The following is a 19153-nucleotide window of genomic DNA, read 5'->3' on the forward strand; positions in this document are numbered from 1 at the left end:
TTCATCTATCAAAAGGGTAAAAGGTTCAAGTTGCAAAAGATGAAAAAACGCTCACGCTCACGCTCACGCCCACGCCCCCAACCTAACCATCCACTCCAGCGAGACAGATCGTACCTGATCTGATTTGAGAAAAGGAAAAAAAAAAAAAAAAAACGCCAATTGCTTTATTGGAAACCAAACCAAAGCCAAGACTGTCTTTTTTACCTTTTTATGCAAGTGTATGACTTTCCCTTCCCCCTTGTCAAAGTGTCTATGAACACAGATAATATGATCATGGAGCAGGGACTGATGCAGACGGATTGGGAAGAACTGGTAAGGTGGTAGCGGTAGTAGTAGCAGCACTCGGCGACACTTTTGCGGCCATATTCTCAATCTGAGGCGGGAAAATGGGATGCAGAGGATATATAGGGGCGATATTTTTCTCTCCATCGAACAACAGTAGATTCTGCAGGGGCTGCTCACGGGCACCCAGCACATTGATCACGTCCTGTGCAAGACTGCCGCCAAGGAATGCAGCGACGGGGCTTAATTCGCAGCCTAGGTTTTCAAGAAAGCTGCGGAGGAATGAGGAGTCGATTGTGCTGATGTCGAGTTGGAGTTCGCGATGGCGCTCGTTGACAAGGAGTGTGAACGCTTCGAGTTCGGCGCGCGAGAAGCTTGGGAGTTTGCCGTTGGATGCTCGCTGGAACTCCCAGAGCGCGCGAAGGCAGCTCAGGAGCGGTGTTACGTTTTTCTTCCTGCGCGCGATGCGGGTATATTCTTCGGGGAGGGGGGAGCTGTTGGCGAGCAGGAGAGGGGAGTAGATTTCGCGTTTGGTGACCATTTCAATGATCTTTTCGTTTTCTCGTTTGGTCGTGATATTGACGATTGATCGTGTGGGCGTCTCTTGCAGCTGGGATGCCATGTTCGATTTCTCACGCTCAATGACAAAATCGTGCGATATCAGATCTGCAAATGCATACCCATAAAACCCGTGTAGTCCTGCTGCATAGAACCGGCGATTGGAGATACGACAGGCTGCATTGATTGTAGCATACGAGTCGAAATCCAGGTCTGTTGCTATAATCACATCGAAACCTCCAAAGTATTCTGGAGGCTTATTTCGGACATCATCTGTGTCGACGTGCAACTGCACTCGCGGATTCATGGCTCTGACCTGAGGAGCTGCAGCTTGCGCTCGCTGTCGATAAAAGTCAGCTAGCTAATAAAACATAGTGAAAGCTCACGTCAGTCTCACATTTTGCCCGACATGCTCCTGGGAGACGAAAAATTGAGCACACAGATCCATCTCAGTGACGGCTTCATGGTCAAGGATTGTCAATGAGCCAATGCCAGCAAGGACAAGATTCTTTGCAATTTCGTTGGCCAATGCCTTGAAAGTAATCAGGAGGATTTTCGCTGATCTCAGTCTATCACGCCGCGATTAGTGGGTGAGAAAAAGCTAGAAGGGGAAACGGGCTTCTGCGTACTTCTCCTGTGCTTTCACGCCCCAGAGACGGATCTGTCGGTCATAGAGAGCAATCTCGTCTGCAGGATCTGTGAGCAACCATCGACTTCCATAGATGATGTGAATTGGCGCGGCTTACCTGCGCTGATAGTGTGACCGTTGGCTTGTTCGTTCGCCATGGTTGATTGCTTGTTTAGTTTCATGCGATGAGCTGGAAGGAAGTAAAACGTGAGGATCAAATGTCAGGCATGCCCAATTGGAGCGCCGCTAGAGTCCTTAACGCTTAGGCGATGCGCGTCTTGGAGACTGTGGAGAGAGAGCGAGGTGTATGCAGGACAGTTGGTTAGCTTAAGCGCCGCGGGTGGGTTTCTTTGATCGCTGCGGGGCTGCCCGGCGGTTCTTAACGCCCGAACGTAAAGTTACCGTACCGCCGGTTACCCACTGTGCTCGCTTCATATCTCATCATCATCATCATCATCATCATCATCATCATCATTCCTCCATCAGCCGCCCTGCCTTGTGCACCCTGCCTTATTGTAGTACCTCGGCTGCTGCACTCCTTATTTTATCTTCGTTGGCCATTGTCTGGAATCCCTTCAATCGTCCCGCTCACTTAGCCAGCTGGCACCCGCTCCGATTATGGTATGTCTGTCCTACATAGACTCAGCTGCTGCTTTCTGTATTTGCCTTTATTCTGTGGATTTTCCTTCCACGCACCCTCCCTCGTGGGAAGACGGAGAAACAAAGGAGAGAGATGCTAACTGTTCCTATCTTCAGTCGGGAAATTACGATTTTCCGCCTGCCTCGAATTCCACATCAAGGCGCTCCGCATCGGACAGACCGCAGGAAAACTATCACTCACGCTTGCAGAATCTTCGTGACTTAATACTGTTTTCTTCAGACCGTGGGGGCCGCGAGCGGTCAAATTCTGAAACAATCCGGGCTCTAGACACACTCAACGACGAAATCGAAGAATTACGGGCCGAAAATACTCGAAGAAGGCTGGCTTGGAACCAGGGTCGAGCCGCCATGTATAGACAACCGCAGCAGTCTCAGAATAATGGGCCAGCTAGCACTACTGAAAATGCCCAGCAACCAGGCCAGAACCGAGAGCAGGGAAGACTTCCCTCAAACACAAGTGGCTCATCCATCAACAACACAAACCAAGTCTCATTTCCAGCACATGAGGGAGCGCGATGGAATTCACCCAGCGAAACTGTCTCGAGGTTGAGAGGGAACAACACCGATCCCAATTCTAGCGGCTACGACCTCGAACGAGCTACTGCCCAGCTACGAGAAGCCGACGCCGCAATCTCTTCCATTCTGAACGGAGGAATTACTAGCTCGTATTCAGGGTCGGGGTCGCGTCACTCCCGGCCTTCAGATTCGCTCCCCTGGCCTTCCCATATTGACCGCTTCCTTGGATTGTCTGACCCTGGCCCTCGCTGGCGATCGAAGAGACGTAAGTTGGACTCTGACGATAACAGAGAAGGATTATCAGGGTTCAGCTATGGTCATTATGGTCAAGTCGTTCCAGGGCCGCTAAAAATGGAAATTTCCAGTTGCGATGGAGGAAATTACTATGATGAAGGAGAGAGCTCATGGCCAGGAAATGTTCTTCTCGACGACTCGTCAGTCTACTGCACCAAGAAAAGCCGATGCAATATGGTCTTGAACCACCGTGGCGAGACGCCGTTTTGTCTGAAGCAAATCGTAATCAGAGCACCGAAGAAGGGATTTGATGCTCCGTAAGTATCCTCTAAACGGTCGTTTTTTATCTACGACACATTTGATAACTAATCGCTTAATAGAATCCAAGAGGGCATGATCTTTGTTTCGATGTCATCCGATGACCTGTTGGAGCGGACTGCTCAGTATCAACTTCATTATCCACAAAGTCAACGCTGCCATCATTCTAGACGACACTACACTAACCCTTCGCGAGAATATATGAATGCTTATCGAGCTCGCAACCGGGGCATAACAACGACAACTACATCTGCCGGAGACTTGGTCGCACAAGCTGAACCGCGGAGGCAGTCTAGCGATCCAAATGAACTTCCACGATCTCGTCGCTCTCTACTTAATCCTACGTACGCAGAACCCCAATTCAGAGTTACTACAGAAAATGATATCAATTCGGACGATGCAACAAACGACGAACAAGACAATGACGAACTGCCTTCCGCCACTGAAATCGAACTCTTGGACCTTGGCGAAGATGGCGAGCTATTCTGTCCCGAAGATGAGGAAGATAGCGATGACGGCGATACCGTCGAACTCAACCGCGGTCGTCTAGATACACGTCGACAGACACTGACCGGCGAACATCGCAGTCATTATTATTCTATTGGCAGTAACCGTCTCGATTCTCCAAGCCTCATTGAGCCCGTCTGGTCCACTGCGGCAGCGAACTCGAATTTTGGCGGAGACATGAATAACGCACAACATCCAGATATTATGAAACCGCATGCTCGCTTCTTCATTGAGCGAGAAAAGAGCATGGTCAGCATCAAATTCGATCCACCAGTGTATGTAACCCCTCCCCCCCCCCCTTCACAAGAAAACGGACAGGAAGTACTATGACATCCTACTAACATCGAAGAACAGATCAGGACGCTTCATCTTAGTCAAGCTTTGGAGCCCCTACAGCGACGGAAACATTGATATTGAAGGAATTATGGTGTATGGGTTTGCAGGCACTCGCTATTTTCCTGCACTTGATGTGCGATAGGTTATCGCAACATACACCGCGAGGAAAGATACTCTACGACGAGCAGTTCACTTATACTTTTGGAGAGTAGAAATCATTTAGGTATATTGTACATACTTACGCTGTAGAATAATTGACATGATTAGAGATGGATTTCGCGCTTCCCTTTTCTTCGTGCTAGTCTACTCTGTAGCTAGTATCGCTGTGCAGGCGAAATTGTGAAGATAGTAAGTACAGAAAGAGTAACAATAGAAGTAGTAATAATAGATTTTCATTTTCTTTCTTTTCTCTTCTCTTTTCTTTTCATTGGTTAGAAAAAGATCAGAAGAAAGAAAGGGTTTAGCAGTTGACTATATTGAATAATACTATATACAAGTGTTCATTGAGAAGGGTTGTTTGAAAACAAAAATCCGCCTTCTTTTCAAGACAGTGACAGGAGAAAGGAAAAGAAAAGAAAAACCAGAAAGATAAAAAGAGCACGGGAAACAGCCAACAGCCGATTGTGATTGTCCTTCCAAAAGAAAGAGAAAGACATCCGTTTCAAGAGAAAAGAAAAGAAAATTAATAGCTCGTACGTCGTTATCGTTCGTAGCAAGGAAGAGAACAAAGATACAGGTGGTCGTCGTCGTTCTGAAAGAGGATCAAGTGAAGAATGAAATGAAATGAGAACAAAAAGGTATTATGCTTCCTGAATCCAATTCGCCAAAGGCTCCAAAGGCAGAACAAGAAGGAGAAGAATCGAAGGAGCAAATAAATCAGCTATTTTCTCTTATCCAGATCACCAATGTAAAAAATGGAAAATAACCATCCAAAAAAGGAGAACAAAAGGCTGCACGCAATGTTCGAAGAATGTAAGTGGGCATATGAATAAAATAGTCATTCAGATAACAACCACATCACCTTCAGCATCTTCTGTATTTGTCATGATATCGTATTTTCCGACGGACATTAGCATTGAATCATCGTCAAGACCGATGCCACTATCATCATGATTGGGCGCATGAAGGTTGGCCATGTTTTCAGATATCGCTGCCGTATTCTTTTCGTTCATGGACCTGCTTCCTGCTGCTGTATTTACTGTTCTTTCAATAGATTGCCGCCCAGTTGATTCTGTCATGGAGCCATTCTCGGAATTCCCAAAAGGCTCGTTCTTCACTACGAGGACAAAATTCCCTTGCCTCGCAATGTGGTTTTGTTGTGGATTATTCTCCGGCCCTGATGATGCTGCTGCTGCTGAGGCCTCATTCTGTAGAGAGCCTGGCGTATGTTTCATGAAACCGCCCTTCTCCACTTGCCATAACAACATTTCATGAAAGAAAACTTTGGTCATCCACCAAGCGCTAAAACTGGGCGCACCAGCAAGCGTCAAGCGATGTAAGACACAATCCCATAGCCTATCGACTTTGTCGACTATGCACTGCGCAGGATGGTTGGGGAAGAGAGACGGCAGGCTGAGTATGAAAGAAATCCATTTGTCAGGGAAGTTGTATTCATCGCCCGTCGAGTATTCAACAGTGTTTTTCTGATCTTCCGTGTCGTCTCTGCTTTGTTGGTAGAAGGAAAGTACAGTGGGAGATGTCGGATTATGCAGAGGCGTGAGGAGCGCACGAACATCAAATCTCAGGATTTGCTCTGTTGCTTTCTCCGAGCAGGACGGAATATCAGATTTCGAGATCATTTCTATAGGATCCACAAACGTAGCAAAATCAAGCCACATTTGATTGCGATTATTTGGGTGGCAAAGCCAAGCGGCGGCAGCATTAGCGGCTTGATTGACGTCAAGCATGTGCTTTAGGAGGTTGCAAAACAAATGCGCAGGTATTAATCTCGACAGGGATACGTGAATAGGGTGAGTTTTGAAGGTTTCGGAAATGTGCGCTGTAAGACGTTGCGAGATGGAGCCGAAGGAATCAAGCACCGGCTGCGGTACCACCTGAGTAGTCAGAGGAGCGATGAACTCGATCATCTTCTGATACATAAGCCAGTCGCATTCCTTAATCCAGGGAGCAAGGTTTGGATGAATGAGCAGTTTCTGTACTGGGACAGTCAACGTCCCGTGGAATGCGGAAAAGTGACGAAACAGGTTTCTTTCTTTGCAAAAACGGAAACTGTCAATGACGGAGATGCAATGTGTCCTATACAGGGCTGCCAAGGCGTCTGCTACCTTGACATCCGTATTGGCAGGGAGATAAGGTGAGATATCAGGTAATTTCAATGACTCGTTATCGGCGTGCGGTGTATTTGAGGAGGGAAAGGTGAGCATTTGGCGTATCATCTTTCCAGTTTGGATGGAGATGTTCTCCAAGGTAATGGTCTGGTCATGCGGAAATCGCTTTTGGGTTTCGCAATTGCATCCGGTAGCACTAGAAATAGGGGGAAACTTCGGGGTAAAAGAAGTAGTAGGTGAAGGAAACACTGCTGTGTCAACTGGGGGTTGAGATGCGCTGATACTGTGTGGTTTAGTTAGCAACTTGATATAAATTATGTCAAGTAGACTGCAATAGTATTTACCTGCGAGGTCGTAGGGAAGAATTGAATCCCGTTCCCTCCGCGTTTACTGATCCGTTGACTGAGGGAGGTTTGTCTTGTGGCGTTTGACCTATTGATTGTTGCGGTTTGTCCTCGATGACAGTGAGATCAACATAATGATATTTTGATTCACCCCTGACACCGAGACGACGAGTTTGAACATTCGGAAAGATGATTCGCACAAGTTTGCCGAAGGAAGCTGGATTTAGAACGGAAACATGTTCACTTCCACATCTCTCCGCATAGCAACAGTAAACACGATCTCGTCGAACAGATCCAGTACTCTTTCTACAATTCTCCTTCAACCTAGAAACAAAGGGCACTTAGTAAGGGAAAGCAAACATACATTTGCTTATATGATCACTTACCACACCATGGCAAAGACCTGTTTCACTTTTTCTGATTTACCACCGGCACCTTCATGCTTCTGAACTTCGGCGGCCATTTGCTTCAGAGAGAAGTTTTCATATTGCCGTAAAAGTTTTCTCAGTTCATTATCATTTGCAACAGTGGAGCTGGACCCTCGTTTCTTTCGACCACCAGCCTCGGAGTTGTCATTTTCGTCACCGCGATCCGGCATGTGAGCGTCCATCGCACTGGTGTCATAGATATGACCGTAGTGGTTTACGGGAATGCCTGAAAGCCCATGAGAGGCAACCATGTCCGGCATTGAGTTCGGCAGACCATGAAAATCCTCCGGTCGTGGAATAACAGCTCCATGGGCATCATGCATCGAGGCATCCAGGGAGCCTGCACTATTTGAATGTACCAACTGCGAACCGAAACGCATGATCATATCTTCCGGGTTCGTACTAAACACGCCGTGTGTTGGCCCTTGTTGAGCCGCCATAAACGGAGAAAAGCCATCACCCATGTGCTGGTCTTGAGTTTGCTGGGTCGTGCTCGAATGAATGCTGGCCGTGGAGCCTCTTGACCTAGGGCGACGATGTGCTCTCGACATTGCAGTGTTCGACCGAGACCGAAGCGGGTCAGCTGTGCCCGGTCGACTGTGAGGTTGTGCATGCGACATGACTGTCGAACCTTGAGAATGTGCTCGATCTAACGAGTCATGATTAGCAGGCGCCGGGTGATGGCGGGATACATCTCATCAACCACGTACTCATGGGGAAATGCGGTTCCCAGTGCTCACCGACGTCCGGTGGCATAGCAGATAATTAGAAGAGTATTAAGCAATCGTAAAACAGCGGAATCCGCGCCGGAGTGAGGGCGATTCGTGGCGTGTGTGGTGTGAATGGTCACATCCACCTCAACAAGCGGTGGCCGGTGGCATCAATGGCTGAATAATACAAACATACAAACCTGGCCGGCAAAGAAAGAAGAGCACGGTGAGTTAGTCGGAGTCGTCGTACCAAGTCAATGGGCTAGCTACTGTCGTCGTCACTGCGCCCGCGTACGAGGTGCTTCGAGGTATCGAAATGAAGGGAGGATAAACAGAATCGGCCGTCACTCAGACAACCGAGCGAGCACTTTGTTTTGGTTTGGTGTGTTTTGCTTGGGTGGCTGGACGTCACGTGCGCAGTTAGTGCAGCATGTGCCGTCGCCCAATCACAGCACGCGCTGCTCGCGACAGCAATGTGAGAACGCATATACGCATTATTACGCTGTTTAGCGTCTAATCTGTGGCACTTGCGCGGTTTAGATGCGGCGGGCAGTCTGGAATACGGTGGGCGAAGTGAGGTATATCATACGCCTATGCTATCGGTCAAGGCTGTCATGCTTGCAACTACACGGTGTACTATATATCACGAACTCGACGACGGCCTCAAGGCTTCCGGCGAGTTCGGGTGCTAGTTTCAGAGAACGGAACCTTCATTAAGTATAATCACCTCTATCAGGATATGAAACTATCAACACACAAATGAAAACAGATAACGACGGCCTCCACCAGGACAAGCTAGCTCCTCGGCTTCGACATGTAGGACTTGTAAGCACGAGGGGTGACCAAACGTCCTTTTCCAAATCCGGGCGTTAAATAAGATCGCGTCGGACAAACTCGCCGAGAAGAGTCTTGCCGAGGGAAGCGGGACTTCGCTCCACGATAACACCAGCAGCCTCAAGAGCAGAGATCTTGGAATCAGCACCACCCTTACCACCGCTCACGATGGCACCAGCGTGACCCATTCGTCGGCCGGGGGGAGCACTGATACCGGCAATGAAGCTGACAGCTGGCTTGTTCTTCTTGTTCTCGGTCTTCAAGAACTCGGCGGCATCCTCCTCAGCGCTGCCACCAATTTCACCGATCATGATGATGCCATCAGTCTCCTCGTCCTCGAGGAAGATCTTCAAGCAATCAATGAAGTTGGTGCCCGAAAAAGGATCGCCTCCGATACCAACGACGAGAGACTGACCCAAGCCAGCCTGAGTAGTCTGGTTGACGGCCTCGTATGTGAGGGTGCCGGAACGAGAGACGATACCAACACGACCGCGCTTGTGGATGAAGCCAGGCATGATACCGATTTTGCATTGGCCCTATTATAGTCCAACATTAATAACCCAAGTCGAACTTGAATGAAAGCAAGTTCAAAATAGACTACGCTAGGAAGACATAGGAACGTACCGGAGCAATGATACCGGGACAGTTAGGGCCGACCAGGCGAGTCTTGTTTTGTGTCTTCAAGATGTCCGTGATGCGCACCATGTCTAAGAAACTGGGATTAGATGATTTTTCTACAAGGAGGCAGTTAAAACGAGATGTTTTACTTACCATGTTGAGGAATTCCTTCGGTAATGCTACAGAGCTAGTTAGGTCCAAAGCCAACAAATATAAAAGAAGTAAGCTCTCTTCAAAAGGGGACAAACCAAACAACAAGAGGAATCTCAGCTGCAATAGCCTCTTCAATACCCGCAGCGGCCAGCGGTGGGCTAGATAGATACTTGTAAGCATGATGTTTTCAGCGACAAAACGCGGGTGTCAAACATACGGAACGAAGATGGCCGAGGCTGTAGCACCAGTTTCCTTCACGGCATCGCTCACGGTAGCAAAGACAGGTCGATCGAGATGTTGCGATCCAGCCTTCTTGGGGTTTGTTCCACCAACAACATTGGTGCCTGACTTGTGTGAGTGCCATTTTCATCCTATAAGTCGACTGCATGAGGGTTGGGGCATATTACCGTATGCGATGGCTTGCTCGGCATGGAATCTGGTCAAAATCGGTGCTCATCAGTATCAGTCCGCATGCCAAAAGCTCCCAGAAGCACTCACGTTCCCTGTTTACCAGTGAAGCCCTGGTAGATAACCTTGGTATCGGAGTTTATGCGAAGGTTGCCGATTGTCGAAGCATATGCTGAGCTGGCACCAACGTAGGTGCGGCGCTGCTTGGAAGCGTTCTGCAGAGCAGAAAGAGTGTTGCGACGGAAAGCCTGCATGACTGCAAATACCTAGGCAAGGAAGAACGGAGAGAGCAATGGACAAAAGCAAAGAGTGGAGGTGGTCTGCGAGCAAGATAATATTGCAACGAGTGGTGATAATAACTTCCCCGAGCCCTGGCAGGCACTTTTCGCGCTTCGGAAACGCCAAGACCAATCAGTAATAACCGTCCTTCCGAGCTCAAGCGGTGCCTCCCGATCCGGTTTTATCGGTCCCGCCTGCTCAATTTTTGTGCCGCCATTTTTTTGCGATAGCAGACCTGCACTGCCAGACGGCGTCGTTCTTAGCTGCAAGTGACCAGTTTTTGGCCTCTTGTTCTTTGACTTCTTCGACCAAACTGCCTGTTCACGTACCACTCAGAGTTCCACGCCGCATCCCTCCCTCGCAGTCCTCCTACGATGGCGACTGCCACGATGACGACGATGGTGCGCCCAGAGACTCTGGCAAAGAGAGGAAAGCTGCCACCTGAGAACGAGCGGTTCCTGCGCGCCTGCTCTGATGTCGCAAATGTCCTTATCCAGGAGCATGAATCCAGTCGGGACCCTACCAAGCCGACGAAAGACATCAACCTCAACAAACTGAGGGGTCAAATCGCCAAGAAGCATTCGCTGGGTTCACTGCCTCCGCTGACTGCAATCATTGCGGCTGTTCCTGAGCACTACAAGAAATATATCTTGCCCAAGTTGATCGCAAAACCAATCCGTACGGCACCTTACAAGATCGTCAAGCATAGCAAGCGCTAATCGAGAGAAAAAAAAAAAAACAGGAACTTCTTCTGGAATTGCTGTCGTTGCCGTCATGTGCAAACCACACCGCTGCCCACACATCGCATACACTGGAAACATCTGTGTCTACTGCCCAGGTGGCCCCGACTCTGATTTTGAATATTCAACACAATCGTATACCGGTTACGAACCGACGTCGATGAGAGCCATTCGAGCTCGCTACGACCCCTTTGAGCAGGCTCGAGGACGTGTTGATCAATTGAAGTCACTTGGACATAGCGTGGATAAAGTAGAGTACATTATCATGGGTGGCACTTTTATGTCCCTCCCAGAAGACTATCGTGATTCTTTTATTTCCCAGCTTCACAATGCGCTAAGTGGCTATCAAACCGATAACGTCGATGAGGCCGTGCAAGCAGGCGAGATGAGCAATATCAAGTGTGTGGGTATCACTATCGAAACACGGCCCGATTACTGTTTGGACACACATCTCAGCAGCATGCTACGTTACGGCTGCACTAGATTGGAGATAGGAGTTCAGAGTCTATATGAGGACGTGGCAAGAGATACAAACAGAGGACACACGGTTGCAGCTGTTGCAGAGACGTTTAAACTCGCAAAAGATGCTGGCTTCAAAGTGGTCAGTCATATGATGCCTGACTTACCCAACGTTGGCATGGAGCGAGACTTGTTCCAATTTCAAGAATACTTTGAGAACCCAGCATTCCGCACAGACGGGTTGAAAATCTATCCCACGCTTGTAATTCGAGGTACTGGTCTGTACGAATTATGGAGAACAGGACGGTACAAGAACTACACGCCGAATGCGCTTATTGACATAGTAGCTCGGATTCTGGCGTTAGTGCCTCCGTGGACTCGTATCTACCGAGTGCAGCGCGATATTCCAATGCCATTGGTCACTTCTGGTGTTGAGAACGGAAATCTTCGAGAACTTGCTCTGAGCCGGATGAAGGATTTCGGTACAACATGTCGGGACGTGCGAACACGTGAAGTTGGTATCAACGAAGTCAAAAACAAGATCCGCCCTTCCCAGATCGAACTTGTTCGGCGTGATTATACGGCAAATGGCGGCTGGGAAACATTCCTAGCCTATGAGGATCCTAAACAGGATATTCTGATCGGTCTTCTGCGTCTCCGTAAATGCAGCGCCACCCATACGTTCCGCCCTGAGCTTACGGGCCAACAAACCAGTCTCGTGCGAGAACTGCACGTATACGGTTCTGCCGTTCCGTTGCACGGCAGAGACGCGCGCAAATTCCAGCATCGTGGATTTGGTACACTCCTTATGGAGGAGGCTGAACGTATCGCGAGAGAAGAACACGGCAGCGAGAAGATCAGTGTTATCTCCGGTGTTGGTGTTCGAAGCTACTATGCTCGTCTTGGATATACCCTTGATGGGCCATATATGTCGAAAATGCTTGACAGTGAAGAGTGAAGAAGATATCCGCGATGAGGTATTTATTATGTACATTCAATAATTTCTCACGCACTCGCATATGGCGGCGTCGTCGTTTTGGGCATTAACCGGAGTTTTCTGTGTGTCGGTGTGTGTCGGTGTGTGTGTAAGACACTATGAAGTCATGTTTCCGAAAGGAAGTTAACGATGTTATATACAAAAGTTCGTTTCGTCTATGACAGATTACGAAAACACGTTTCACAGTCATCCCTTATTCCTGCAGTACTCGTAATACGTCGACGTAGATAGGCGCAATCCACCAATAAGGCAAAGTAGTAATATTCTGCCGATGACTGCCGCCAACCGCTATCAACCTCAAGCACAGCGCCGTCCCCATCCATCGAGCATATCTTTTGCGCGAATAACTCAACGAGGCCTTGCAACTCACTTTCTTTCAATAATCTTGACGTTTCCAGTCATATACTCCCACTCTGACAACACTCGCTATCCTGTACCTTGAACTAGTTCCAGAGTTCTAGACGCAATCACTCAACAACCATGAAGCCGGTGTTTTCCGCCTTGAACGCTTGGAGTTGGTAAGTAGCAATCGGTCATGGACATGGTGGTTATGAGGGTAGAAGCTAATTATAATTGAAAATAGCGTGGTTATATCATTCTTTGCGATCATCATTCTATCCATCCTCGGCTCGTTATATAACGTTCGTAACCTTCGTCGTCCTTCCACATATCACATCCTACTCCAGCCGAAAAGTCTAGATAATCCTTACTGATATCAACTCTCTATCTAGTCGAATCATCCCGCATTCACAGGTTCAGAAGGTACTCCTGAAGATGGCACCGTGGTAGCTGGATCGATTTTCACTGCCGTGATTGTATACGCTGTATGTCACTTTCTCTCTGTGTCCCTGTGCGCTATGAACATCGCATTTTAACTATTCCTTTTTTTTATGGCAGGGTTTCTTCGTATTTTGTGGTTTCCAGGCATATTTGCATGTTCGAGCGAATCGGAGGGGGGCTATTTCTTTGAATTAAACTGCCATTGTTGATACTTATACATATACCATTATCATTACTATCACCATGGTTCCAATAAATATGTTGCCTTGATGGGTGATTTTAAAAGAAAGGAAAATAAAAGATGAATGAGAGAGAAGGATTTGGGGATTGACTCCCATACATGTCCGATGCGATGGTCCAATGATGGTTTTGGCGTTGGGTTATTGGCGATTTGTGAAATTTAAAATATATATGTGTTGTTTTTTGTATATGATCATATTTCTACGTTGTTTTTACCCTGGCTTCTATGTTGCTGTTTTGGAGCATGCTTTTTAGCACTCGGTATGTTCAGCGTCTCATCTGGCGTTTGGCCAATTAGGTCAAATCACTCCTGTAATCCCGACTTGAGAAGGCGTCTTCGTCTTCGTCTATCAGTCTTCTTGCAAATGTATGCTAGTTCTTTGCGGCTGACCGCTTATCCATCAATATCATTAAATCAATGACTTTTATTCCACTGTATACATTCATCAAACGTAACCCCAGAGCCCCCAAATATGTCCAACGCACTTCCAATAGTAAGATCAACCTTACCACCACTACTAGAATGAACCTTCTCAAGGTCTTGAAGATGCCTTGCTCCCCCGGCATATGTAACCGGTATTGAGCACCATTGAGCCAGTTTCTCGACCAAATCCTCGTCAACACCTTGCTGCAGACCTTCTACGTCTGCAGCGTGGATTAGAAACTCTGAGCAGTATGGTTCAAGCATGGCTATTGAGTCTGTTGTAAAATAAAAATCGATAGGGAATCAGCATAAGCTGGCTTGATGTATGAGGAATAGATGGATCGATAGATATACCTTTTGTAATCTCCATCTCGGTGATGGTTTGCCAGCGGTTCATTGCCACGAACCACGTGTTATCTTTTCTTCGACAGCTCAGGTCAAGCACGAGTTTGGATGTGTCGTTTCCCAGTGATGATAAAACGGACTTGAGTCGGTCGAGAGAGAATTTGCCTTCTGGAAAGAGGAAGGATGTGATTATGACCTGCAATTATGTCAATTCAACTTGGTAAGATATAAAACCAAGCATTGTGGGAGAAAAAAATATTGTGTGTTGTTTGAAAAATGGGCAGTCTTTGAGTATGCACATGTACATATTTATAGCTCACCTTCTCTGCCCCCTGTTCAATCCAATACGGCGCATTCTCATCGGTAATACCTCCAGCAACCTGCAACCCACCAGGCCACGTTCTCAAAGCTTCCTTAGCAGCCTCAGTGTTCCCAGAACCAAGCATTACAACATGGCCGCCACGCAGGTCATGTTGCTTGTATAAATTTGCGTAGTGACTTGCGGGAAGCTTTGATACATAATTTGTCTTCAAATCGCTTGCCACAGAACTCAATGTTCCGCCCACAATTTGTTTGACTTGGCCTGAGTGCAAGTCAATGCAGGGGCGAAATTTGGTCATTGTTTTTTCTTTCAATTCGCTCGGTATGTCGTTTTTATCCTTGAAGTTACTCTAGATGAGGGTCATCTTTCTTCCCCGCTGGCCGATGGAGAGATTGTTCTTATCTTATCGCACGTGACAACGATTTCTGTTTTTCTTTTGCGTTCTTTGCAGCATCAAATCCTGCACAACTAGCTCTGCAATTGAACACTATTCTAGCAACGAAAAGAGCAACATGGGTCCTACAGCAGTAAAGAGGAGGAAAATTTCACAATCTTCTATGCAGGCAACAAACTCAACTACGGAATTAGAAGAACACCCAAATGACGTTTTTCGCAAGTTCTTCGAAAGTCAGTTCCGGCCGTTAGACGATACACATATACATAAAAAGCGTGCTGCTGTAGCTGTCACATCCCAGGAGTCAGAAATATCAGATGATGAAGCAGACCAGTCGGGGGAGGAAAATTTCGAAGGGTTTTCTGATATTGAAGAAGACGAAGAAGAAGAAGAACAAGAAGTGATGGTTGTCGAACATGTGGATGTTCGCAACGAGAATGTGCTACTGGATAAGCAAACACGTAAAGCTTTATTGGTAAGTTGTCTATAATATGAGCTATCGACGATAATTCCACCGCTAATTGATCGTACATGAATAGTCTGCCAAAGTCCCAGCTTCTTCAGACACATTAAATAGCACATCCAAGAAATCAAACAAGGCCAAAGACGAAGAAGTCGACAACGAAGCAGCAAACCTACAAAACGATCTCGCCTTGCAGCGTCTACTAAAGGAGTCACATTTACTTGACTCGACATCATCAGATTTAAACCCCACAGGGAAGAACAGACACAAAGCGCTTGATTTGCGACTACAAGCTCTTGGAGCCAAGAAATCTCTATTTGAGCGAAATAAAATGCCCAAGTCACACCGCCAGGGCATCGAGGCCAGGGCCGTCAAGACAGAGACTACCCGTCGCCGGGAAGCCCGAGAGAATGGCATTATCCTCGAGAAACCCGTTTTCAAACAGCAGAAGAATAGTAGCAGTAGTGCGAAACGGAGGGATAGGGGAGTTGGTGCTCCAGCAGTGGGTAAATTCGCTGGAGGTACCTTACGGCTCAGCAAACACGACTTGGCGAGCATCCAGGGTCCATCTAGGAAAGGCGGCAAAGGTTCTAAACGGGGTCGCCGCTGATCGTTCGTTCTTTCTTCCCTTGCGATGGTATATTCACCTTTGACTTTGTTGCATGTATTCGACGTGCTGGACTCCCCGGTCTTGGTCTTCTAACATGTCGAAAACCCTGTGCCTTGCATATACATAGTACATGCTCTGTTGCCAATGTCAATGGTAAAGGGGCCGGAATTGGGTTTGAACCGTGCACAAACAATATCATTCATTATCCAACATCCACTCGAGAGTACGGAGCATTTCCGGAATCCGGCTGGTAGGAAATAATTACAATACGATCCAACTCTTCCAGAGACCACGCGCTTTCGATAGCGGAGACACAGCGCACTAGCACCGGCCAGTCAAAAGGAGCCCTCATCAATTCTCCTTCTGCTTCTGGGATGGGGGCAAAATACAATGAACTATTACTATCTGCAACTGGCCAGCCACCTACATAGCAAGAGCCTAGAGGCATGCATGACTCGAGTCTCTAGTCCACTAAACCACATGCAGCTACCTAAAACCAAGTGTCTCAAGATAAAGCCCTGTCCTATCCCGTAGGCCCAGGGAATTGCAGAAAACACTTGCATTCTCAATTTCTTTGAGACATAGTGCACTGCGCGCGCCGTTAGTTTTGTATGTAGTTTAAAATTTTTGGCCGGTTTCAGAATCTGTACGCGAGAAAAGAAAAAGCTTTGAGTCGGTGGATCCATGGATATCTCCGTGTGAAGAATCAAGTAAAAGTCAAGCAGAAGCTTAATTGGCCAGTTGGATTGATACTATACCCAGGTCGTACATACCTCCATGCTTTTAATTAATTACTAGCACACGTACGCATTCTAAATTGGCAGTATGTCCATATCTAGTAATCTAGTGTATAGTATCCACCAAAAAAAAAAACGGCCTAGATATTTCCGATCCGTTGGCCTGGTAGTGACCCTTAAAGCCAAGATTCAAGAGAATAAGATTTTTTTTCCCACCCTGTTCATGGACTCGACAAAAGAGGGGATGGATATGGAGTGCAGCTTAGAATTCCAACCTGAAACGCATTACCTGAAGAAAAGCTGAGACATTCTGAAGCTTTGCCCTGCATGGCAATGTCATGTATCCGTGCCTGGAAGGAACCTACATGAGAGACTAGGCCTGTTCCTGATGAATATACATGTAGCCTGTATAATAAACCGAATTGGAATTCTATGCTCAGTTAATACGGTTGTTATAAGGGGGGTGCGATTAGTACGTAATTGCATAGGTATGTGATAGTTATGCTGCCACTGTCTTGGCCTGGCTTGTTAGATTAATCAATAGGAGACTAAACCTCGAAGGTATTATTTTACAAGTTTTTATCTCCGTGTAACGAGTACCTTAAGGCTCAAGTTACCTATTTGGCTATGCTACCAGCCACTAGGATGAACAGCTTTGTGCATCCGCCATCCGGGCAGTGGAACGGGGTATAGTTGTGGCTTGATAATACGGAGTACTCCGTAGTTATAGTATGCTATCTAACAACTAAAAGGTTCTTTCTTGATCAGGGGAAACGGGCTAATAGTCCGTTGTATTAAGGCAATTCTGGAATTTTGGTAGAGACTTGGAGCGCTGGAAGCTATGGGTAGAATGGAATGATGGAATGTATAACCTATGCATGCTGGTTTCTCTTATCTCAAAGGGTTTCAGAAAAGGATTCATTCAACCTTTCCGATTTCTTTTGTTGCTTGCAATTGCCAGGTGCATTGGGCATGTGATGGCAGATGAAATGAATGAATGAATGAATGAATGCCATGCATGCATTAAAATTATTGCATGGTGGATGTCGAATATCTCGCTAACACTTACTGTTCCTAACATTCCTCGAGAATGAGCATGCAGCAACTAACGTGATGACAGCCTAAACGAGTCATCGGAGAATAAAAGGGCCAAATTCGGTGCTGCTGATTATGCGGATGACAGATCAGCTGTCAGGAAGAGAAGAGGGTGGCTGGATGCCTGAAAATTCCGGCAGATCTTGACCTGGGGTCATTATTGCCGTGTTAGGAAATTACCGGCCGATTAAGCAAGAACTCTCCGAGCTCACATAGTTAATATGGGTCTATGCATTTGTTGTATTTCTATTACTAAGACTGTGCGAGAAAATAAAAGGTTTGAATCGATCCTCTTACTTGGCAGAGAAATCAAAGAGATGCCAGCTTGTAGTCAACATTGAAATTCCAAATTCGCAGTGCGCGAACAACAAACATAGCACTGCAACGCTGTCAAAATTCTGAAACAGCAGATTCAGATGTCGGCCCGCGCTAGTTTGAGAAGGAGACTGGGCCTATCACAGCCCGCTGTGCCGGCCCCACTCGAACCAGGCCCAGAAGGGTAATCACTGATTCCGTCCAATACCCGTATGCACTAGTAATCTAACGGGTTGATTGATAAAATATGATTGAATGATCAAATCAGATGGTATTCCAGTGTGTGCACAGATCTAAAATGATCCCTGGCATCCATCATCGATGTACATTGTATGGTAGTCTGACTATGCACTGTATCGGCGAGTTCTGCAGACAGTGACACCGCAGTAAGTTGTCTACGGAAACAACGTATTCCGTCGCTTCGAAAAGTCATCATGCCGCATTGCATTCAAATGTTGATTCGCCCGATATGTCTGTCACTCTGTACTCCGTCCTCTACGCAAAATCTTCAGCTCCAAAAAAAAAAAAAGACACACAGTCACTGGTCAGGATCGAAATCGCCCTTAGTCCATAGGTGGTAGGAGACGAAAACCGATCCGAGGCGTCTTTTCTATATATAAATACGCATATAAACCAGTCATACGTCGCAGGGCAGATGCATGACCGTGATTGGCCTGTCTATGCATGACTACGTAATAGCGTACCCCACCCCTGGCGGCTCCGGAACTTAGCCTGGATTTTGGTACCTGAGGCAGGTCGCCAGGTACCTGGCTGACCATTTCCCCATTGCTGGCTCGCATTGGCCGTCGCTTTTGTCACTATTATGTACGGAGTATGCATATAAATGTTCAGAAATTTGGATACAAGTATAAGTATCAATAATTAGACACCGCATATACACCGGGACTAGCAAACTGGCCCCTGGTTGGTTCGCTTTGCCCTAATGTGATTGATCTACCAATGACCGTTGGCGCCATGGAGTGTTCAACGTTGTATATACATACTCTCTCAGCAAAGAGGAACGCAGCAGACAGTAGAAGACTCAAGCTAGCATGGAATACAAGGAAATATTCTAAGATACAGGGATATACTAAGACTGATGAATAACTTAACTAGATGGACATAATGGAC

The 19153-nt window shown here is 47.0% G+C and overlaps 6 protein-coding genes across 6 annotated transcripts, besides 1 other annotated feature; 3 read left to right on the top strand and 3 right to left on the bottom strand.

The window, feature by feature from the left end:
* Positions 1-271: 271 nt before the first annotated feature.
* Positions 272-1626, bottom strand: UA08_02780 (hypothetical protein; the record flags this gene model as incomplete). Its single annotated transcript, XM_020264860.1, has 4 exons — positions 272-1180; positions 1238-1409; positions 1470-1527; positions 1587-1626. The coding sequence occupies 4 exons, from the start codon at positions 1624-1626 to the stop codon at positions 272-274; spliced, it is 1179 nt and encodes a 392-aa protein (XP_020121789.1).
* Positions 1627-1899: 273 nt separating this feature from the next.
* Positions 1900-1943: a repeat region (Identified by RepeatMasker using a combination of RepBase library and repeat library created with RepeatScout).
* Positions 1944-2476: 533 nt separating this feature from the next.
* Positions 2477-4181, top strand: UA08_02781 (hypothetical protein; the record flags this gene model as incomplete). The annotated part of the gene is made up of 3 exons (XM_020264861.1): positions 2477-3195; positions 3259-3978; positions 4058-4181. 3 exons carry the CDS (start codon positions 2477-2479, stop codon positions 4179-4181), a joined length of 1563 nt encoding a protein of 520 aa, XP_020122255.1.
* Positions 4182-5040: 859 nt separating this feature from the next.
* On the bottom strand, positions 5041-7719 carry UA08_02782 (hypothetical protein; the record flags this gene model as incomplete). The annotated part of the gene is made up of 3 exons (XM_020264862.1): positions 5041-6610; positions 6672-6995; positions 7058-7719. The coding sequence occupies 3 exons, from the start codon at positions 7717-7719 to the stop codon at positions 5041-5043; spliced, it is 2556 nt and encodes an 851-aa protein (XP_020122254.1).
* Positions 7720-8678: 959 nt separating this feature from the next.
* On the bottom strand, positions 8679-10076 carry UA08_02783 (putative succinyl-CoA ligase; the record flags this gene model as incomplete). Its single annotated transcript, XM_020264863.1, has 7 exons — positions 8679-9179; positions 9268-9377; positions 9415-9440; positions 9510-9572; positions 9632-9758; positions 9822-9850; positions 9913-10076. 7 exons carry the CDS (start codon positions 10074-10076, stop codon positions 8679-8681), a joined length of 1020 nt encoding a protein of 339 aa, XP_020122257.1.
* Positions 10077-10490: 414 nt separating this feature from the next.
* On the top strand, positions 10491-12258 carry UA08_02784 (Elongator complex protein 3; the record flags this gene model as incomplete). The annotated part of the gene is made up of 2 exons (XM_020264864.1): positions 10491-10779; positions 10844-12258. 2 exons carry the CDS (start codon positions 10491-10493, stop codon positions 12256-12258), a joined length of 1704 nt encoding a protein of 567 aa, XP_020122256.1.
* Positions 12259-14920: 2662 nt separating this feature from the next.
* Positions 14921-15875, top strand: UA08_02785 (hypothetical protein; the record flags this gene model as incomplete). The annotated part of the gene is made up of 2 exons (XM_020264865.1): positions 14921-15277; positions 15342-15875. The coding sequence occupies 2 exons, from the start codon at positions 14921-14923 to the stop codon at positions 15873-15875; spliced, it is 891 nt and encodes a 296-aa protein (XP_020122251.1).
* Positions 15876-19153: the final 3278 nt, after the last annotated feature.

Source organism: Talaromyces atroroseus (assembly GCF_001907595.1).
Source record: "Talaromyces atroroseus strain IBT 11181 chromosome Unknown scaffold_2, whole genome shotgun sequence".
Taxonomy (NCBI): domain Eukaryota; kingdom Fungi; phylum Ascomycota; class Eurotiomycetes; order Eurotiales; family Trichocomaceae; genus Talaromyces; species Talaromyces atroroseus.